Source organism: Malus sylvestris, chromosome 17 (assembly GCF_916048215.2).
Source record: "Malus sylvestris chromosome 17, drMalSylv7.2, whole genome shotgun sequence".
Classification (NCBI taxonomy): domain Eukaryota; kingdom Viridiplantae; phylum Streptophyta; class Magnoliopsida; order Rosales; family Rosaceae; genus Malus; species Malus sylvestris.
In genome coordinates, this window is record NC_062276.1 from 1,828,574 (window position 1) to 1,852,930 (window position 24,357).

Consider the following 24,357-nt stretch of genomic DNA (forward strand, 5'->3'; position numbering starts at 1 on the left):
GCTTAGATCCTAACAGCAAGTCTTCATCGGTGAAGTGGATTGTGTCATCGGCGGCACAACATGTGGCACATTCATGTGGCCGAAGCTTCAAGCCTTCGTTCTTGCTTTCTTGCACTTCGTGGTCGTCGGGACTTGCCAATACCTCTACCAGTGCTCTTCGCATCTTCTTTGGCAATCGTAGTGCTTCCTCGATGCTAAAGTGTGTTGGTAGACCTTCTTCGAACGTGAGAGTTTTTTCTCCCTCAGTGGCGATAGATTTGCCTTTTTAGGGCTCTTCCATCTCTACTTCAACCATGTGACATGCGACAGAAGTGCACTGCTGGAAAAAGTCCTTCGGGAAGTTCTCGTGCAATGAGACAGAAATGCGTGGCTCTTGCTCCATAAGTTCCCCAGCATACGGTGGCTTAGCAGCTTTTTCGTTTCTTTTAGGCTTCCTACTGTTACGGCGACGATGCTTTCTCCCTTGCTCCCCCTTTGGCCTTATAGCTTGCGTTTTTGGCTTCCTCATCTTCTTATAGGTCACCAACGTCCACCATTCATCATCATCGGTAAGTGCATCCTGTCGTTTACCCCCGGTGATGGTTGTGCAGAAGGTATCGTGCAACTTGAGCATTGATAGGAATGGTCAGGTGTCGCCTAGAGAGGCACGAGATCGAAATATCCAAATGCAATTGTAGTAGTGTGTGTTGCGGCCGTGTCTTCGAAGTCGAGCTCGATTCGCCCTTGTTGTGCTAGCTTCATGATGAGCTCTTTAAGGACGAAGCACTTACCAACATGATGGCTCACGATTCGATGGTACTTGCAGTATTTATGATCGTTTACGTGATTCATCTCTTCAGGCTGCTTGCATTCGGGTAGCTCGATTACCTTCTTTTCCAGCAAGTCGTCTAACATTGCATCCATGTCTGAGTTAGGAAAAGGGTACACATTCTGCTCCAATTCCCTCAAGGTGCTTTTGTACCTGTCTTGGATGCGAGGAGGCTCACCTCTCTTTATCTCATTTGCTTTGGTTTTAGATGAGATATTGATAGGCACAGAGGAGGTCTTGATGGGCGCAATGTTGACGGTGAACACTTCATTGGGGGGCTTCTTCCCAGTTTTGTCTACATTTGGAAAGAACACTTTATCCTTCTTGAAGTCGGTGATCGGTTCTTTCTTCTCGTGATTGGCAATACTTAGCTTCATGTTGTGGGAACGAGTTGCCAGCTCCTCGAACGTTCTTGGTTTTATGCCTTGAAGGATGTAATGTAACCCCTAGTGCATGCCTTGAATGCACATCTCAATGGCGGAGGTTTCAGAAAGCCGATCTTTGCAATCCAGACTTAACGAACGCCATCTATTGATGTAGTCGACGACAGGTTCATCATTCCACTGTTTCGTACTAGTCAGCTCCAGCATGCATACAGTGCGGCGGGTGCTGTAGAAGCGGTTGAGGAATTCTCTCTCTAGTTGATCCCAACTGTTGACAGATTCGGGCTCGAGGTCGGTATACCAGTCAAAGGCGTTGCCTTTCAGCGAGCGCACGAACTGCTTGACGAAGTAGTCTCCTTCTGTTCTAGCATTGTTGCAGGTTTCAATGAAATGGGCGACATGTTGCTTCGGGTTTCCCTTTCCATTGAAATGCATGAACTTTAGTGGCTGATAACCCTTCGGCATCTTCAAAGCGTCAATTTTCTTGGAGTAGGGTTTTGAGTATAGTACAGAGTCATGTGAGCTTCCTTCGTACTGCGCCTTGATGGTGATGGCAATCATTTCCTGCAGCTGCTGGATAGAGAGAGATCTCATGAATGGCATTGCCTGGTCTGGCTTTAGCTTCTCTTCGACTTTCTTCGCAGGAGGCTCCTCATCCTCGCCGTTTTCCTTCTTTACTGGATTATCCCCTGGCTCAACTTTCACGTCGGGCTTCGCATCTAGTTGGTTGACGAGTGCGGCAATTTGCAAGTCTTTCTCCTTCACAGTCCGTGTGAGTTTTACGATCGCTTCGTTCATTTGAGCCAGTTGTTCCTCAATTGAAGTTACTCCGGTAGTCATGACTTGCATGGCTATGCTGATGCTTGAGTCAACATCGGAAAGTAAAGGCTCTGAGTACTTCCTCGGGCTTTCCTCTCTTGGCGCCCTTAGCGAGGCCAGGGTGATCATGGGCTTGTGCCTCTGGTGCTCTTGTGCCTTCAGCGGAGCTGATGCAGGGGTGGAAGAGGTGGCAGAAAGAGCCATTGCCTTGCTTCGAGTTATGATGCCTGAAGTGACACCACCTGCGACAATGACACTCTTGTTCCTTGCATTGGTTGCGAGAACAGCTTGAGCCTTCCTTGATGCCATTTTTGCTTTTTACCGATTATGAAGATAGAGATGAGAGGCAGAGACAATCCCACCAGGCGTGCCAAATTTGTAAACACGGAAATTCCTGAAAAACAAACGAGACAAGAACACGTGTACCAAATAATATTTGTATTAATGATTTAGAGGTTACAATCTCTTCTACAAATTTAGCCTTTGATTCAATCTTCGGAATGTGTAAATTTGTGGATTGTGTTGTTGATCCAAGGGCCGTTGGGGCTTGATCCTGGATGAACGGTTGATGAATGATGAAGACTTTCTTCAAGGGGCCGTCGGGGCTTGATCTTGAATTGGTGGAAATTCTTCAAGGGCCATTAGGGCTTGATCTTGAAGGAGGATTTCACTAAGAACGAAGAGGGCTTTCTTGATTCTTCGAGATTTGCTTGAGAATAGAGAAAGTCTATGTAAATTTTCTTTCTAGATCCTTTGATGGGGAGGCCTATTTATAGGCTTTGAGAATGGATTACCACCATCCTTTTGTTTTGGTGGATGTTGTAGGTGGACTGGGTGGATTGTTGTAGGTGAATTGAGTGGATATTGTAGGTGAGGTGAGTGTATGATGTATGTGGAAATGAATGTATGATGTAGGTGAAATAAATGGAGGTTGTAATTTTAATACAATTGATCGACATTTATTTTATCGAAATTTCGATGTCTACAGTGAGACAAAAAAATGAGTGAAAGATTAACGCGGGGGTGAGGTGAGGTAGGAGAGGTGGGTGCACAGGGAGGGTGCGTGCATATGAGAGATAGGAGAGAAGGGAATGAGGGTTGTGGGGGTGATGAACAGCCCAGAAAAAAGAAAAAAAAATTGTTTTGGGGACTAATAGCTAGGGTTAGAAGAAGGGATAAATTGTTTTTTAATTTTTTTAATTTTGAATTTTTAAATATTTATGTGGGCCCATAATAACATGTGGTGTCCAATCACTATCCACGTGGGTGCCACGTCATCAATTAACGGATGTTCTAATGGAAAACTTAACAGATGTATGAAAATGTCCCATAATTGTGAATTTAGGTACCAAATTAGGATGAAAAAAATTTCATGTACCAAATGTTGAAAACCAAGAAACTTTAGGGTAGTAAACTGAGATTTTCGTTTCTGTATCAAATCTACCAGAAACAATGAGCCTACGTACAGCTTCCCACTCGTTTTTCATTTTTCATTGTTTTCCCTGTAAATTAAGTTTTGGAGTTTTTTTTTTCCCTTGGGTTGCTGGCTGCTGCTTTGGATTTAACTTACATTGACTATTATTTATTATGCGATTTGAAATTCAAATTATATTTTATCATATTTTGTTTCCCTTTGATTTTTTTCATGGATCTGTTTGGGTTATATTATTGTATTGACCTCACGGTTCTTTTGTGTAGAAATTCAAATTTGGGATCATTGTTTCTGGTTTATTTTGTATCAATTTTTTTCACTACTGGAGCATATCTGGAAAAAATAAATAAATCTACCAGAAATTCCTCCAATTTTTTTTCGTAAGCAAAATCAATTTCAAATGAAAGATTAGTGAGGCTTTCAAGAAAAGAAAAAGCTTATTATATTAACACCCCGCAAATTGTTGAATAAACCCCACATATTTAATACATCACACGTTTGTTTTTTCACTTAAAAATTATCTTAATACACCCCACATACTTTCCCATAATACCCCCACACCCCTATTTTCAATATACATCTTATATTTTATACATACACCACACATTTCTCAAATCTTATATCACTCATTTTTAATTTTCTATACACCCCACTTCCTCCAAGCCTTTAGGTTTCTTTTCACTTCCATATCACCTAACAATTACGCTTTGAACTCGTTATTTGAGGCCGAGCGAGTTACCTACTTTGTAATAGTATATGACTCTAGCACTAATATGATTCATGTTATTGGGTACGCAAGATTAATATGAACCCTAAAAGATGAATACGAATATAGAAGTTTAAATAACGCAACAAAAGCAAGATAAATAATTATCGATGTCATCAAAATCACTAAAACAATGAAAAATATGAAGTCTTACCTCATATGAAGCTTCCGAAACATTGATTTCGTGTTCCATTCGTCAAAAACAATTTTTCTCAATCAACATGTTTGTAGTTTCATTGGTTAGGTTCTTGTTCAACAATGGAGAATGAGAGGGTTTTGATAGTTGAGAAGATAAATAATACGCTAAAAGAGATTTGTGGTGTATTTAGAAATTTAAAAAAAAAAAAACCTAATAAGGTCAAAATTGTTATTGCATAGTGAGGTGAATAAGTCATTTAATATTAAATTTTAATGTGGGGTGCATTCAATATTTTGTGGGGTGCTAATATAAAAAGCCAAAAAAAAACATGCTCAAAATCTAAGCATTCCCACCAATTTATTTAAGTCCTCAAAATTATTCGACAAAAAAAAAATCAAAATTATACTTAATGAGGTTTTCAAAATTTTGTGCACATTAAAAACAATATAAGGGCAAAATCGGAAATCACATTAAAAGAATTAAAATAGACAAGTTAAAAATATAGAAGGAGTGTGGATTGAGATTTTGGAAGTGCTAATAACAGCTCCCTTAATTATTAATCTTATTATTAATTTTTTTCACTTTTCTTCTTGTTGGAAATGTGCCCTAAAGCCAATCATGTGATGATACTTTACGGACATTTCACATGTTAAACTAATCTAGTTTAACATATAAAGGGCATAGATTATTGTTTGAGCCGTCTCATATAAATGTTATATGCTTAAACGATAAAGTCCAAGGAATATGTGATTGGGAGAATGTAATCTAATGAAGTTAGATTCATGAGACCATTCTTTCGTAGACACATCCTAAATGTTCCTGATCATAGGATTGCCAATTGGGCGTTGACAGTCCGTTAAGATCAGTACGTACTATGTCTTCTCTCAGGGAGAGTGATTAGTCTCGAGTCATTGGTGTGTGTGACATCAAGACAAGTACGGTAGGTGCTCAATAGAGAATGAGTTCACTGAACGCGATCAACGAAGGGTTCTCATATTCCATGTCACATGAGAACTCATGGTTGGGATAATGCAAATTAGTCCTTTGACCTGAGGCATCATAGTTGTCTTGTGTTTAAGACCTTGATCTTTGATTATGTCAAAGTCACTCCATCAGGAGGGTGTCCACGGCATCGTTGGGGTCAAGTGACTTAGCAATGGAGACAAGTGAATGCGCAACAAGGGATCTCTAACCTTCAAACCGTTTGAGGGAGAATACTCTCTGATATGATTTGAATCTCTGGCCAGAGTATGAATGAGATTAGGGAATGCGTTCCGAATCACATTCAAGGTAATCATATAAGCACAAGACACACATTGGATAGTAGACATGAGAAAATAAACTATCAAACCAAACAATGTGGTCAAGAGTATTAGATTAGAGAAAGACCGTATTGCATTTGTAATCTCGAACTGAATAGGTTCTCTAACCTCTTCTGATTAGCTTGGGTAACCATGATATGCTGCTAGGTGTCACTCATGGTTTGTGGAAGCCCTAAACGTGTATAATCACTAAAGGGAGAATTGAAAATAGTTTCAATTCACAATCGATGTAAAATGGTTTTAATCGCCCACTACCTCGCTAAAAGGAACCTAATGGATCGCACACCATAAAAGGTAGAGATTGAAGATTAAACGGAGATGAGTAAGAATGATTAAATGGTTTAATCATTTATTTATGGCAAGGATTAATTAATATGTTAATTAATCAAACGAATAAGTTCGTTAAAGACTTCGGGATAGTTTTGGACCTTAAGGCCCAATGGGCTTCGAACGTCAAGCCCATTAACTTAAGTTGTATGACAATTTAATGAATAAAGATTCATTAAAGCCCAAAAGCCCAAAATTCCTTAGGTGGCCGGCCATATGGTGATGAATTAGGGTTTTGGTTATTTAGGTCACTTAAAGAAGTGACTATATAAATGACTTTATAGCCAAATATTCATTAAGTGTTAAAAGGGTTAATTTTGGGGAAAAATTGGTGAGAATTGTCTCTCCATTTCTCTCTAAAGAGGCCAACACCTTGGAGGGTACATCTAGCAATCCTACTACTCCAAGGTCACTCATTTCTTCTACAATCGAACCTTGGTGTCGAGAATTAGAGGTTCTCAATTTTGGGAACTTGGAGAACCTATTCTTCCATCCAAATCCATGGATCTAAGAAGCAAGGAATGAAGGCCCCTATCTCTTTGGGTGATTAGCCTTTGCTTATGCAAAGAGGAATCTACAAAGGTATTAATTTCAACTCACTTATGTTTTGAGTTGATTATTGGTTCACCAATCTACTAGGCTTTGAATTTCTTGGTTAATGTTTTGTATTTGAGTGCATGTAAGCATGATTCCGCCTTTAATTGTTAATTGCATGCTATATGATGTTGCTCAAATGAACATGTTTTCACAAAATAATTCCTTCACTTCTTACCATGAACAGAGGAGTCTAGAGAAGTCGTAGACACTAGCTTAGGTCTTAATAGTGGTTGTACTGCAAGAGGGAGAAATGTTACCCTTGCTAAGTTAATGAGGGCATTCTTGTCACTTGCAGAAAAAGTCCCCATTTTAGCCCCAAAATTATCTATATTATTTTTGGCTCAACGACAACAATTAATTTTCTCATAGGCGTGTAAGTTGAAATGTAATTTCTGATTCCATGTTAAACTAAATTTTAATTACGAATTGGATCATTTGTAAAATGATTTCAATAAAAATTAGAATACATATAGAATTTAGAATCCATAGTTTTAAGAAATTAATCATGAACTCAAATGAGTAATGAGGGAGTAATGAGGTGTTGAAATTAGGGGTGGGTTCAAAAAATCGAAAACCGAAAAAAACCGAAAACCGAACCGAACCGAAACCGAAAAAACCGAACCGAATTGAAAAAAACAAAACCGAACCGAACTCTTTTGTTTCAGTTCGGTTTTGGTGGTCTAGAAACCGAACCGAACCGAAATAATTAAATTAATATTTTTTTAATTTTATTTATTTAATTATTTGATTTTATTATATTAGAATATGATACTTCGGACTGCTACTTTGGTAGGACTTGTTTGCTTTCCAATTCAAATTGTCTTCTCAACTTCACCATCTACAACAAAAATTAGAACTTATACCATTACATGCAATATTTCTAGTTTATATCATTAAGTGCAACATATATAAGAACACATATCTCAACTGCACTGCAGTTGATTAAGGAAAGCAAACAGCGTATAAAAGTCTCATGAGTTTATTAAACACTACAAGATCAAAAACAAAATTCAAACTTTCTCACCTATGGCCAAGTATAGTAGCTTATGTGGCCTAACAATTTTGAAAAGTATATCAATATATTCAAAAATATTGATAAACACCTCTTCAAAATTTGCTGGTTGTCACATCCCAGCCCGGGGCGGATCACTTCCCAGGCCCGTTCCACCACCGTAGCACGATATTGTCCGCTTTGGGCCCCGACCACGCCCTCACGGTTTTGTTTGTAGGAACTCACAAGCAACTTCCCAATGGGTCACCCATCCTGGGAGTGCTCTGGCCTCCTTATCACTTAACTTCGGAGTTCCTACGGAACCCGAAGCCAGTGAGCTCCCAAAAGGCCTCTTACTAGGTAAGGATGAGAATATACATTTAAGGATCACTCCCCTGGGCGATGTGGGATGTTACAATCCACCCCCCTTAGGGGTGCGTTTGGTACGCAGACGGAACGGAACGGGACGGGACGGGACGGGACGGAACGGGACGGGACGGAACGAAACGGAGGTTCGTGTTATGTTTGGTACGCGTAGGACGGAACGGTTTGGATTTCGTGTTAAATGACTAACTTAGCCTTGTTTGTACAATTGCTGAGTGCGAGTATGAACTCAAACAATCAGACCCCAGTTTTCGTTTTCCTTCGTTTTCTCGGCAACCAATCCAGTTTCAGATCTCGTCACCAGCAAACCCTTCAATCAATTTCAGATCTCGTCACCAGCAAACAATTACAAGAAGAAAAAAAACAGAAAAATCCCAAAATCAAACACAGAAAAATCCCAAAATCAAACACAGAAAAATCCCAAAATTCATTTCAATCAATTTCTGCAGCGTCGTCATCGTCTTCCCTGCAGCGTCGTCATCATCCTCCGTGCAGCGTCGTCGTCGTCGTCGGCCCGCAGCGTCTTCCCTGCAGCGTCGTCATCATCCTCCGTGCAACGTCGTCGTCGTCGTCGGCCTGGCTATGGTGACGGCGCCGGAGAAGAAGAGGGGTTGCTGGTGACGGCTCCATGGTGACGGCGCCGGAGAAGAAGAGGGTTTGCTGGTGACGGTGGTGACGACGCCGGAGAAGAATAGGGGTTTGCTGGTGACGGTGGTGACGTCGTCGTCGTCGTATGGGTTTGCTGGGATTGGGTTACTGGGTTTGTGGTGGATGAAGAGGGAGGTTACGGGAAAGAAGGGATTAGGTTACTGGGTTTGTGGTAGAACAGAGGGAGGTTACGGGAGAGAAGGAAGGTAGACAATGTAATTAATAAAAAATAAAAGGGGTATTGTTGTCCAAAAAAAAAAAAATTGTGTCCCACGGGATGGAAAAACCTGTTCCAGGGGGGGAGGGGGAACCAAAATCTGACCCTTTTTCGTTCTGTGGGACGCGCGTTCCACACAATTTTAAGGCACCAAACGTGGGACGGAACGGTTCCGTCCCACTCTGTTCCATCCCATCCCACGTACCAAACGCACCCTAGGGGCCCGACGTCCTGGTCGGCACACTTCCCGCCAGGGATTGGCTCTGATACCATTTGTCACATCCCGGCCCGGGGCGGATCACTTCCTGGGCCCGTTCCACCACCGTAGCACGATATTGTCCGCTTTGGGCCCCGACCACGCCCTCACTGTTTTGTTTGTAGGAACTCACAAGCAACTTCCCAATGGGTCACCCATCCTGGGAGTGCTCTGGCCTCCTTCTCGCTTAACTTCGGAGTTCCTACGGAACCCGAAGCCAGTGAGCTCCCAAAAGGCCTCGTGCTAGGTAGGGATGAGAATATACATTTAAGGATCACTCTCCTGGGCGATGTGGGATGTTACACTGGTGGTAGAAGCTGAACACAGAATGTAGAAATTATATTATGTAAGCACATATATGGATAAAAAAAATTCGGACCATAAAGAAAAAGAAAATATCAAAAATTGTTACCTAGACAATAATCAAAATAAATAGTATATTATAGAATGTTTATCTTATTGCTAGTGAAGAATACATGTATATATATATATATATATATATAGAGAGAGAGAGAGAGAGAGAGAGAGAGAGAGAGAGAGAGAGAGAGAGAGAGAGAGAGAGAGGAATGAATAAGGTCGTACTCCATCATCATCGTCTAAAAAGAAATCTATTTACAGTTAAACTTTAAACCCAAAATATTTAAAAAAAAACCTTTATGTTATAATTTTAGTTGAACTTTAAATGTTTATTTTCATTATCTTTAAGTCTAGTTGGAATATTTATGTTATGATTGTGTTGGATATGTTAAAATTTAAGATTTCAAATTTTTTTTCATTTTTTGATAAAAAACCGAAACCAAACCGAAAAAAAAACCGAACCGAAAAAAATTTGAACCGAACCGATTTAAACCGAACCCACCCCTAGTTGAAATGCCAAAAATTACCCTGAACATAATTCTTGACTTATTTTGAATGAAAAATTTAACGGAGTTGAGATGAGATGACAAATTAATAATTTCATAAAGTTGATATAACAAATTACTTAAAATTTTAGTTCATATCACAAGTTGAAAAGGGTATATAAATTCATGTGACATTGATAAAAAAAAAAAAATCCTAATTTATTGTATACAAAGCAAACTTAATCAAGTTAGATAAAGAAATATAATTTGTACTAACAAATTTCTACAATGCTAAAATGGATGGTTTCTCAAATCAAATTCGAACATGGTTTTCCAAATCGAAGGCAAAAATTATTTTCCAACAATTCTCTTGATGTTGTTTACTGTCATTTTTTATGATTGCATGGTTATGTATCTTGAGAAATATATATCTTGATCAATGGCAAGTCATTGCTTTTTTTTTTTTTTAATGTGCACGGGCATCTTCTTAATCAATGTCACAGCCCGTTCCAAAATATTACATTCGTGGCTGTGAATGGACGAAATTGCCCTTAAGAAATACTAAGTATGTGAAGCTCAAGTTGATAATTATCTAGGTTCCTAAGTTTTGAAAATAAAATGGAATTTAATAAGGATGGAACTTAGATTTTTAGGTTAAAATTTTGTGGTTTGGAGTTGGGGATTGGAAAAGGACCACGTGGGATCCCCATTCCTTATTTCCCTCCCCATTTCCCGTATACTGTCCTTCATACTCTCTCTCTCTTCCTCAGACCTCACTCTCTCTCTCACCCTCTCGAACACACGGGCAACCATCAAAACCACCTAAAACTAATACCAACGCCGGATTTAAAACCACCATTGCACTCCTGAGGACTCCACGATCACGTAGGTACCAGTTTAAGGTAAGTTTCACTTCGAAAACCCTAGTTTCTAAAGTTGCCGTGAATGTGTACTGTTCATGAGCTTTGAATTGGTTGATTTTTAGGACAATCCAAGCTCATAGTGAGCTTAGTGAGGTCCCAAGGAAGCTCGGAGTGCTTCGTTGGAAGGATTTGGACGTCGGGATCACGAGGGTTAAGTTTGGCCGGTTTTGCTTGGATTTTTCCGGTGAGATTTAGTTGTTTTTGAAGCTTAAAAGTAGTATATTGTGATTCTACATGTTGAGGGCTTTAAATTGATATATTATACGAAGAAAATGGTTGAGAAACGAAGGAGAACGAAGCATTTGAAAATTCCCCAGTTTTCCGGCCACCGGAAAAACCAGTCCGGCGAACTCGCGAGGAAGAAGGTGCGCGTGGGCGCGCGTGGACCCGTGCCTTCCTTGGCGCGTGGGGGCGCGTGCTACAGTAAAAAATTATTTTAAAAATTTTTCGACGTCCGTGACGTCGAATAGATCAATGTGGTATATTCATATACCCAATTTGAGCAATATATGAGGAGTTATTAGCTAAGAATTAGGTTATGCGTTAAATAACGTTAATTCGGTTATTTCTCGTATAGGCGAGGCTTGTACGAACGTTGGGCATGACTAAGGGAGGCTCAGGGACCTACGACACGTCGATGTATTCTGTGAGTGGGCAGTTTTGTTTTCCGTATATATATATACTTGACGTTTTCCCAGAAATTGAAATTTAATGAAAGTATGCTTTAAATGCAATGTATAAAATTATATGAAAAGTATATTGAAATGTGAATTGAGATGCCATGCATAGAAGTATATGAAAAGTATATTGAAATGTGAATCGAGATGTCATGCATGAAATTATATGAAAAGTATGAATTGAGATATGATGCATATATATGAAATGGTGCTGTGGACGCACAGGTGAGTATCAGGTGAGTATTATTACTGTTATGATGATGTTGAGATATGTTGAGCTCATAAACTGCACCTTGGTATTAGTGCTTATTATTATTCACCGCATCGCATGCTCACCTTGGATCCAAGTAGATGCTAGTCGTACAGACCACCGGGGGTGGTTCCGACATGCCAGTCGTACAGACCATTAGAGGGGTTCCGACTGGTAGGTGACCTTAGATTATGTGCACAGATGATTGATGAGAAAAGCACTAGAGCATATTATTACACCATTAAGTCGTACAGATTACATTAGGTAATTCCGACTTATGTGCAGTGTAGTGCCGTACAGGTCATACTAGGTGACTCCGGCATGGCCGTACAGGTCACAGTTGGTGACTCCGGTTAGATGAGATTTTGAGCTCTACATTCAGCCGTACAGGACCATTGTAGGGTCTCCGGTTGATTATTTTCTTTCACCTGATTTATGTTGATGCATTCATATTATACTGTTGAATTTAGACATGGCATGGCATAATTGTAATGAAAAATGTTGAGATAGTGATTTGAAGTTTTGAGATTATATATATATATTGATATTTTACATTTCTGGGAAAGTATACAAGTTTTACGGAGAGGGGTTACAACGTTTTGAGAAAAGTTGGATTTGAAAAGATTTGTTTTACTGACCCACTCAATTTTGGTTTTGCGCCCCTCCAGGTTCAGGAATCACAAAGGTGTGGTGACTACGAGGAATTCGACGGTGTTCTGACAGATTGGACAAAATTAGGACTCACCTTCGGATGTATCAACTTATAAATTGTATCTTAAAGCTTCCGTACTGTGCAAATGGTTACGTCACTCTCACGTGACGGCCAGCATGCCCTCCTTCGGGACGGGGTGTGTCAGTTGGTATCAGAGCATGGTTGCAATCTAGGACATTTTGAGAAGTTCTAGTGAATTCTGTCAGAACTACACCGCCTCGTAGCAAGCCACTTAGTTAGAGGAATTTAGTCTCCCTAATATAGCGGTTTAGGGGAAACTATTATTATGGTGATTCAGTATATTATCAAAATGGACATTTTAAGACGGGTTATGAGTTGAACTTGAATCACCTTATGAAATGATGAACCTGAGAGAGCGAAGTAACGGTTTAACCATTTGGAAAAGATGTTTCAGATTATGCAAGTCAAAGGAAATTTCCTTCTGACAGGGGGTCGAGATGACTACCTGGTTTTGGTTATGAATTTGTATCCTGGTGGAAACAGGAGTATGATTTGTTGTCACCGGAGGAACAGTCGATTGAGAATTGTTTAAGGACTTGTTTAAGGAAAAGTTTATCCCTCCGGCATTTATCGATGGTAGTAAACAAGAGTTTGCAAATGTGAATCAAGGAAGTTGACGATAAATGAATATTATAGAAAGTTTTCAGACTTGCCTCGTTTCCATCCAGATATTACTGTTAAATTGGTGGAGGTGTTATGTTGTTTTAAGCTGGGTGGCAAAAGGGAAGTGGTATTTTGGGTGACCACTATCCATTGTACTTCTTACCAGGAATATACGAGATGTTGTTGAGTCTTGAGGACTCTGAGAACATGAGCAACGAGAATAAAGAAGAATAAGAAATGAATGGGAATCAAATGAAGACGATAAAGTTAATGATTCGTCATATCAAGGATATAGAAAGATTCAGAGCTTCGAAAGAAGTGAAGCTAGAGTTAATTCTTCCAGCTGAGGTTTTAATGTCGCTGGTCAGAGTAAAAGTGATGGATATACTGGTAATCCCAGATATTTGAGACAAGGTGTCTCGAGTAAAGGAAATGTACCTTGTGCAGCAGGTACAAAATTAACACTTTGGGAAGTGTGAAATTAATGAATGTGTTTATGTGAACAGAGGGGATACAGAATTGTGAATCGTCCCTAGAATCAGTTGTACCCAACAGTTTTCCATGATATCATAGTGTCGATTCAGCAGAGTTATGGACTTAGTAGTTTGGTCGGATTGACCGTGAGTACAGAGAGATTTGATGAGTTATATGTTCAGCCGTACAGGCCACGAGAGGTGGATCTGGCTGACGCATGAGAAATTGGTGAGTTATAGGCTCGGCCGTACCAACCACGCGGAGTGGATCCGGCCGACGTATTATTGAGATAAGAGTTGAATCAGCCGTATTGGTCATTCTAGTTGACTTCGGCTGATATATTTCTTATTATGTATGTTATTACCTAGAGAGTAGTAAATAAATGTAGTTGAGACGAGTGTATGTATTTTGCATTGAGTGACAAAATAGTAATGTTATATCTTTGAGAGTGGTTGCCTACTTATCGAGACAACGATGATTTATCAGTATTGCGGGCTGCAGACCGTAATATTAATAACTTATTCGTGGATTCGTTAAGCAAGCAAACCGGTAGGTTATTTTATGTTAGTGTTGTACTTATTTAGAATGTTCAGTAATAATAAAGTATGTATTGGGTCAATTAATTTTATTCCATTAGATTGGTTGGTTATAATTGTGACAAGACGGAATGTTACGGGAAACCAGTACTTTCTATCAATCTGGATGACCAGAGATTTCTTTTGTAAGTATGCAAAGTGGATTGAGTCAGGCCGTTATTTATGCTGTGAGAGCAAAGAGATTGTTTTCGAAAGGTTGTCAAAAATACTTAGCTCATGTGGTGCTAAATAATGTTGTTTGGAGTAGTGTGAATAATGTCAAAAAGGGGTTAGACTTTTCTTGATGTCTTCCCTGAAAGTATACCTGGATTGTCTTCAGGCAGAGATATGAGGTTCATTATTGATTTGTTGCCAGGTATAAATTTATATTGGGGATTGATTCATGATGAGTTAAGGGAATTGGAAATTCAGTTGAAAGAATTGGTTGATAAAAGTTTTATTCAACCTAGTACAACGCTTTGGGGGAGCCCCAGTTCGTTGGTGAGGAAGAAAATGGATCTTGAGACTGTTCATTGATTATAGACAATGGAGTCGGGTAACGATTGAGAACCGTTATCCATGGTGATGTACTGATGTTTATTTAACCAGCTCAGAAGTAATTGCGAAGATTGAATTGAGATCTGGTTACTACCAATTGAAAATTATGAGTAACGTTGTTCCTAAGATTGTTTTTCTGGATTTGTTATGATCTTTTATGAGCTTTGGTGATGCTATAAGAAAACTCATGCTATTTTATGAGTTGATGGATGAAGTATTCCAGGAATGCCTTGATAGATTGATATCATTTTCATTGAAGATATTCTGGCATATTCTGAGCCAGAGCAGAGCATGTAAACGTATTAAGTCGGTGAAGCAAAGATTGAGAGAACGTTGGTTGTATGCTAAGTAGCAAATGCTAAAGTTAGATGAATCAGGTGGCATTTTGAGATTTGTTATATATTCTTAAGGTATTCAAGTGAATCCTTAAAAGATAGCAGAAATTGAGGAATTGGAACAACCACGAGCCGTAATTGAGATTCGGAATTTCTTAGCTTACCAGGCTATCTTGGATGGTTGTGAAAGATTTTTCAGTCATTGCTTTGTCATTGACGAGACTGTTGAGAAAAGAGGTTATGTATGAGTGGGAAGGAAATTGTGAGCAAAGGATTCAACAACTGAAGTATTTCCTCACTCATGCACGTATTTTGGTATTCCCAGAGAATAGTGGTAATCATAAATTTTTAGTGATGTTTCTTGAATGGTATTGGAGGCATGTTGATGCAAATGTTAGGGTGATTGTATATGTTTCACGACAAATGGAACCTCATGAGATGAATTACCCTACTTATGATTTGGAAATTACGATTACCATCCTTGCTGTGAAGTTATGGAGACATTATATTTTAGTGAGAATGCAAGATTTTACGAATCAAAAGAGTCTCCAATATCCATTACTCAGAGGGATTCTAATCTGAGGTAGCGAAGGTAAATTGAATTGTTTAATGTATATGATTGTACGACCAGGGTGATCGTAAAATTGTTCTAGCTGATACACTTGGTGAAAAGATTGCAGTAAGATTAATGTCTGGCACGTTTGCCAAGAGTATCATCTTGTGGATTGAAAACCAACGGAAGAAAAGTTAAGAATGAAAGATCGAGAAGAAGTTATACTTGTTAAATTTCAAGTTAGGCCTGTTTGGTAAGGTCGTACTCGAAACTTAAATGTTTGACGAGGAAATTTAAGAATTAACCAAGGCAGAGAAAGAAGGGAAAAAGAATGAGTACATGATTCGTGAATCAAATGGTATGTGGATACAAGAAAACAAAAAGTATGTGCCTAATGCTAAGGATTTAAAGTAAGCAATTTTGGACGAAGTACATTGTTTAACTTCTGCAATATTCCAAAAGTAATAAGATTTATCATACCATTCGACAGTTTTATTTGGTCAGCAGATTGAGGCAGAAAGAGATAAACCTTTGGATTGAGATAACTATTTTCTGTTTCGCAGTGGAAATGGAAAGATATTACTTTGGATTATGTGTACAAGCTATCTTGTACATAAGATGGTTATGATCGAATTTGAGGTGATGGTTGGTCAATGTACCAAGTTAGTACAATTACTCCAGTGCTGAGTAATAATTTTTTTTCCAGACAGGGCAACGGTACTTATTTGTTTTATGGAAAAGAGAATTGGTTTACGGAACTGCTGAGTTTCTTAAGTATGTTGGTTGTGCAGTTTCCGAAGTAACGCCATAAGGACCATGAAATGTGTCATGTGAGTCCGTTTTTTTTTTACTTGTGAATGGAATGTTTCTGGGTAGAGAAAGATTCGATCAAGAAAGAGTTTTAGTAGACCCTGAGACTATGGATGAGTCTCCTCAAAGTATTCAGGTGATTAAGTTAACCTGAAGGTAGCCAGGAATGGCAAAAGAGACTAACAGATGGATATGCCACTAATCGAGTGTGTAAGGTAAATGGTTTGATATTTTTGGAAATTTCACCACGAACAGAAATGGAGAGAATTGGAAAGGAGACAAGATAAGATTTAGACACATCAGACCATTTTTGATCACTAAAGGAATCAATAAAGTTGCATACAAGTGGTGATGTCTTCAGAGTTGGCTAATGTACTTAATGTATTTTGTGTTCGATGCGTTGTCGCTAGGTGGCAGAGTCGTCACATGAGATTCTAGTGCAACTATTGAGAATTAAATTGGATTCGACTTGATAAGGAACCAAGGACGACTTTGGATTGGAAAAAGAAGGTCCTGAGAATTAAGACAGAATAAGTGGTAAAAGCTTTGTGAAGGAAATTATTCAGTAGAAAATTATGTGGGAGAAAGAGAATCGGATGAGAGAGATTTACCCGAAGCTATTGTTGGAGTATGGTTGATTTAGTTGGTTGCTGGAATTTCGGGGACGAAATTCTATAAGGAGGGGAGATTGTCACAGCCCGTTCCAAAATATTACATTCGTGGCTGTGAATGGACGAAATTGCCCTTAAGAAATACTAAGTATGTGAAGCTCAAGTTGATAATTATCTAGGTTCCTAAGTTTTGAAAATAAAATGGAATTTAATAAGGATGGAACTTAGATTTTTAGGTTAAAATTTTGTGGTTTGGAGTTGGGGATTGGAAAAGGACCACGTGGGATCCCCATTCCTTATTTCCCTCCCCATTTCCCGTATACTGTCCTTCATACTCTCTCTCTCTTCCTCAGACCTCACTCTCTCTCTCACCCTCTCGAACACACGGGCAACCATCAAAACCACCTAAAACTAATACCAACGCCGGATTTAAAACCACCATTGCACTCCTGAGGACTCCACGATCACGTAGGTACCAGTTTAAGGTAAGTTTCACTTCGAAAACCCTAGTTTCTAAAGTTGCCATGAATGTGTACTGTTCATGAGCTTTGAATTGGTTGATTTTTAGGACAATCCAAGCTCATAGTGAGCTTAGTGAGGTCCCAAGGAAGCTCGGAGTGCTTCGTTGGAAGGATTTGGACGTCGGGATCACGAGGGTTAAGTTTGGCCGGTTTTGCTTGGATTTTTCCGGTGAGATTTAGTTGTTTTTGAAGCTTAAAAGTAGTATATTGTGATTCTACATGTTGAGGGCTTTAAATTGATATATTATACGAAGAAAATGGTTGAGAAACGAAGGAGAACGAAGCATTTGAAAATTCCCCAGTTTTCCGGCCACCGGAAAAACCAGTCCGGCGAACTCGCGAGGAAGAAGGTGCGCGTGGGCGCGCGTGGACCCGTGCCTTCCTTGGCGCGTGGGGGCGCGTGCTACAGTAAAAAATTATTTTAAAAATTTTTCGACGTCCGTGACGTCGAATAGATCAATGTGGTATATTCATATACCCAATTTGAGCAATATATGAGGAGTTATTAGCTAAGAATTAGGTTATGCGTTAAATAACGTTAATTCGGTTATTTCTCGTATAGGCGAGGCTTGTACGAACGTTGGGCATGACTAAGGGAGGCTCAGGGACCTACGACACGTCGATGTATTCTGTGAGTGGGCAGTTTTGTTTTCCGTATATATATATACTTGACGTTTTCCCAGAAATTGAAATTTAATGAAAGTATGCTTTAAATGCAATGTATAAAATTATATGAAAAGTATATTGAAATGTGAATTGAGATGCCATGCATAGAAGTATATGAAAAGTATATTGAAATGTGAATCGAGATGTCATGCATGAAATTATATGAAAAGTATGAATTGAGATATGATGCATATATATGAAATGGTGCTGTGGACGCACAGGTGAGTATCAGGTGAGTATTATTACTGTTATGATGATGTTGAGATATGTTGAGCTCATAAACTGCACCTTGGTATTAGTGCTTATTATTATTCACCGCATCGCATGCTCACCTTGGATCCAAGTAGATGCTAGTCGTACAGACCACCGGGGGTGGTTCCGACATGCCAGTCGTACAGACCATTAGAGGGGTTCCGACTGGTAGGTGACCTTAGATTATGTGCACAGATGATTGATGAGAAAAGCACTAGAGCATATTATTACACCATTAAGTCGTACAGATTACATTAGGTAATTCCGACTTATGTGCAGTGTAGTGCCGTACAGGTCATACTAGGTGACTCCGGCATGGCCGTACAGGTCACAGTTGGTGACTCCGGTTAGATGAGATTTTGAGCTCTACATTCAGCCGTACAGGACCATTGTAGGGTCTCCGGTTGATTATTTTCTTTCACCTGATTTATGTTGATGCATTCATATTATACTGTTGAATTTAGACATGGCATGGCATAATTGTAATGAAAAATGTTGAGATAGTGATTTGAAGTTTTGAGATTATATATATATATTGATATTTTACATTTCTGGGAAAGTATACAAGTTTTACGGAGAGGGGTTACAACGTTTTGAGAAAAGTTGGATTTGAAAAGATTTGTTTTACTGACCCACTCAATTTTGGTTTTGCGCCCCTCCAGGTTCAGGAATCACAAAGGTGTGGTGACTACGAGGAATTCGACGGTGTTCTGACAGATTGGACAAAATTAGGACTCACCTTCGGGTGTATCAACTTATAAATTGTATCTTAAAGCTTCCGTACTGTGCAAATGGTTACGTCACTCTCACGTGACGGCCAGCATGCCCTCCTTCGGGACGGGGTGTGTCAATCAAGGTCAAGTGACTCAAGTCATTGTTTATTTTTGTGGGAAAGACAATTAAAATATGAAAGCATCATAAGATGTCATTTTTTATGATTACTTGGTTATGTATCTTGAGAAATATATATCTTGATCAATGGCAAGTCATTGTTTTTTTTTTTTTTTTTGACTCAAGTCATTGTTTTTTTTTTTTTTGTGGGAAAGACAATTAAAATATGAAAGTATCATAAGATGTCATTTTTTATGATTGCTTGGTTATGTATCTTGAGAAATATATATCTTGATCAATGGCAAGTCATTGTTTTTTTTTTTTTTTTGAATGTGCACCTTCATTGATCACATGGGCCAGCTGTAATTTTTTTTTTTTCCTGCTAAAACACCGAAAGAAGGCGACTTCGCCCAGCTGTAATTTGAATGGGCATCTTCTTAATCAAGGTCAAGTGACTCAAGTCATTGTTTATTTTTGTGGGAAAGACAATTAAAATATGAAAGTATCATAAGATGTCAAGGCATTGCTAATTTTAAACAATTGTTAATACTTTTTCTTTGCAAACGACGAGGTTTATGTTGTTTAGTCTACTTTGATTAATACCGTCAACTCCTTCTAAAGTTGTTGACTGAAGCATTCTCCGGGCTTTGTACTTCTTATAAGGGCACGTTTGAGTGAGATTTTGAGAGGAAAAGAAATCAGACACTTAAAAATTTATTTTACATTATTGTTAGTGTAGATAATATCGCTTGTTAAAAAAATGATCAATTAAGATCATACAATAATGTGCATACAAGTTGCTCTTTATTTTACACGTCCATATGAAGAGAAAGAAATCAGTTTGGGTGATTGTTATCAGATCAAAATTACATCACATTAAATAACTCTTACACTATATTTAGATGAGGGAAATAAACTTGGAATTTAGGTAAAAGTTGGAATTTATAAATTGACATACACTAATTCCCTTGTTTGGATTCATAAACAGAGAAATTTAGAATTTCCGCGTGGAAAAAAAACTTAGAATTTGGAACCTTCAATTCCCAAGTTTAAATTCCATGTAAATAGGTGTCATTTTCCAATTTCTATGATTGAGAGTTTAAAAATAACAAATTCCGTATTGAATTTCATTGTTCTTTTAGGTTAACCAAACAAAAAAATTCACAAATTCACAAATATAAAATCTCGTTATTTCAATTTCTGTCATTTTAAAATTCCTTAGTAATTTTAACCTTCTTCTTCCAAAGTCCAAACATAGTGTTAATTAACTTTACTTTCCTCAATATATAATAAGGTATATGTATATATATTATATGTTAGCAACGGCACTGCACCAGTGTTATATATCCTCAATTTAAGGAAAAAAGTGGTTCTTCTTTGTTTTCACACTAGAAGTCTTCACGACTTCTAATTTGTTTTATTCCTCATTTTTAATTAGTAATCTAATAATTAAAAACAATTAAAACAAAGGAACTTTAACGAAAAGTTCCCGGTATTGTTCACTTTAACGAAAAATTACATTTTTTACACTAAAAAGTCAATCATGGTACTATTCATTTTACCCTTTATTTTGTCCTTATCCTTAAAACTCAAAGTTTTCAAGCCATTTTTATTAGTTTTCCCTTAAAAGATGCCAAAGTAACAGATTAAATAATAACGTCAATTAAGCAAACAAATAATCGAATATTAATACTAATAAAAGTTTTTTTTTTTTTTTTTTGAAAAAGAAGATTACGATATTTCATTTATTGATAAAAGGCCATACAAATACATATCATGAAGAACTCAGTCCAAAGGGTCTTTGCAAACTAGATCTAAAATGTATTATAATAAAACATCATTAATCGCAAAGCAATGAGTAGCCTTCAAGCACTCGTCTGAGCTCATTGAGAACCGCACGATTACACATATAAAAAATGTTAAACTTCATGTACAGGGAGATCATGTGTAAGAACAAAATCTCAAACCATAAATTGGGAGGGAATACGATGCTCATGGGTCGATAGCATCACTTAATCACCGTCACAATCCCAGAACACCAAAAGAAGTAGACCTAACAAATCAAACAGCGCCACCTTCACACATAGATCCAAGTTGTAGCACACCAAACGAAAAATTCAAACCATGCACTCTCATATAGAGAACAATCATACTAGCAAACTCTCCTACAGAGAGAAATCAAACCAAATTCTACGACATCCTAGAAATTATTAAACAGAAACAAATTAAAATGATGAAATCATGTCACCGCTCCACATCCTTTGAACATCCGTATGTCATATTATTGCATCAGCTAAACTCTTGCATTGACTAAACTCGATCCTGACGCACTTCGACATCATTCATGGCCAATAAATTTGGGACCTTCATTAATCACATGGGCCAACTGGGATATGAATGAGCATCTTCTTAATCAAGGTCAAGTCATTGTATATCAGCATAATATGATCATCTAATCGTTGACTATATAGGATTAAAACAAAAATATTATTCTTATTATATTTTTCATACCACAATTGGTTCTACTTGTGACACACGGAATCCCTTCGGATTCGGGGATCATAGGGATCCCCACATCTCAGTTGTTCATTGTATATCGTGTGGTCAATTTTCGCCAAGTACTACTTATGTTTAATTTAAAATAATAAAAGTAAAATGATTTCTGACCGTATAATCCACGATGTATAGCTGAGATGTGAAGATCCCTAAAATCTTCACGTAATAGATCCGAAAAGAATCGGTGTTCCTACCTTTGAAATCATCTTACCGTTGACTACATAGCATAAACACAAAAATATTATTCTTATTATATTTTTAATACCACAATTGCTTCTACTTTTGGAATCATCTTACCGTTGCCTACATAGCATAAAAAACAAAAATATTATTCTCATTATATTTTTAATACCACAATTGGTTCTACTTTTGGAATAAAAATTGGGATTTGGATCCGTTCCGAACCTTAGTGTTTGGAGCCTCCTCATCAATAAATTTGAGCAAATTAATGTGCAAGTCAAATCAGAATTGTTGATTTATGTGTGGTGGGCCAAGAAAATGAATTATTGGAGACCGTTGAATTTAATTTGTGCGGCCCAGATTTATGGATGAGGAGGCTCCGGACATTAAGGTTTGGATCGGATCCAAATCCTAAAATTGTGGTATGTGTAATTTACTCAATTAAAAACATGATAATATATTATTATTTTTTTGTTTTTTAAATTCAATGGGTTTTTCTCAACTGAGGTAAAGAAATCTTTCGGCTGCTTTTTCACAAGGCAGAAGGATTGGATCGCCGCCCCTGTCATTCGACAATGGCCGAAGGAAACTGTGTTCGGTTGTGCTGTGTAGCGGCTTCAGCCTACGCTTCAGGGCGGCCTCTTCTCTATCTACGACGCGCGCAAGCACCTGTGTCTTCTGAGTCCACACAGTGGCACGCAGATAAGGGCCCACTAATACCCTCAAATGACTCACGGATGCCGTAGGTTGTCCACATCTTTACCCTTCCAGACCGTTTATAATTGGGATCTTTTGGGTCACAAGTTCACGTTACCAAACTCGGCCGTGAACAAGTATCATAACATGTCAACTTGCTATTATTAAAAAAAATGGTTATATTTTTTTTCTTTGCACGTGACAAGGTTTATTTTTTTACTACTTTGATTAATATTGCCAAGTATTTCTAAAGTTAGGTTGCAACAACGAGGCTTGACAATTCTATAAGAAGGGGACAGTTGATGTGTTACCATGTGACAAACTTCGTATAAAAAAAGGAGACCAAATTATTTGTTTATCGTTGACTATATAGTATATATTAGATACAGCTTTAGCAGCACAAATGCTATAGATCCTCCATTCAAGCCGAAACATTTTACTGTATAAGATTTTTGGAATGCCAATAACAATGTTCTAAAATAAAGGACAACTTCGTATTAAAAACATTCTAAAATCGCTAGGCGGCTAATCACTGTCCCTATTAATGTCTAGGCGTTTGAAAATTAAGAAATGATGCTTAGACTGCCTAGGCACCCGCCTAGCCCTTCTAAACCTACCTAGGTGTCGACTCACTTAGAGAGAAAATAGATAACTTTCATTTTGCATTTTTTTTAATAAATTGTAAGAGACTTGTTAAATACTTAAATGAAATAAACACACATTATATGTCTGTTTCCTAGGTTTTCATTATGTTCCAATACTTCATAATGTATATGTCATTCTATTTTAAAGTTTATAATAAAATTATATATACATTTTAAAGCATAAACATACATTTATTTACACGAAATATAATAAATTTACTTAATTCCGCCTAGTTCACCCTGCCTAGCCATCTAGGCGCTAGGCCCCTACCTACCGCTCGACTAACACCTAGTGTCTTTTTGAAACTTAATTAAAAATGAGCAAATTATCAGTTTATCAGCATAATATGATATCTTATCGTTGACTATTAGTATATCTATATATGTGTAGCAGCACCAATGTTATAGATCACCAATTCAAGCTGAAGCATTTTTTTGAAGGCTTCCCCATTTCAATTGTCAGTAGTTAATTCCTTATACTTGGTTCACTATTTCTTTCTTTATTTTCTCACACACATACTTGATCGTGATCTAACTAATAAAATCTGGTTTAAAAAAAATTGTCAGATTTAGAAGCATGGGAGCTGCGTCTAGTACTACAATTGTTCCTCAAATCCTAGACGGAGAAGACGATTATAAGGATTGGAGTGTCCGCGTCAAAACCTATCTGCTCTCTAAAGATCTTTGGGACGTTGTTGAAAGTGAACCCCTTGAACAGGAAGGCGTTGGGGACATTAAGGCTTGGAGGAAGAATAATGCCGAAGCTTTGCATGTAATCCAACTTACTTGCGGGCCGCGTACTTTTCCTTCTATCCGTGATGAAGCCAACGCCAAAGCTGCTTGGGATACTTTGGAAACACTGTTCAACCGAGAAAAACCCAAGTTGTGAGTTGTTAATTTCTTATACTTGCTTCACTATTTCTTTCTTTGTTTTCGTATATAAACACATGATCATCATCTACCTATAATAAAACCTCC

The 24,357-nt window shown here is 38.0% G+C and overlaps 2 protein-coding genes across 3 annotated transcripts in view; one reads left to right on the plus strand and one right to left on the minus strand.

Annotated features, from left to right (window-relative positions):
• The window catches only part of LOC126610501 (mitogen-activated protein kinase kinase 3-like), a 165,945-nt gene that overhangs the window by 49,479 nt on the left and 92,109 nt on the right, over positions 1–24,357 (minus strand). The window lies entirely within an intron of this gene.
• The window catches only part of LOC126610481 (uncharacterized), a 130,777-nt gene that overhangs the window by 31,641 nt on the left and 74,779 nt on the right, over positions 1–24,357 (plus strand). Inside the window, exon 2 of the mRNA XM_050278562.1 lies at positions 23,947–24,264. Within this exon, the coding sequence (XP_050134519.1) occupies positions 23,957–24,264 (308 nt within the window). The 5' untranslated portion in view covers positions 23,947–23,956. The remainder of the gene's footprint in view (positions 1–23,946; positions 24,265–24,357) is intronic.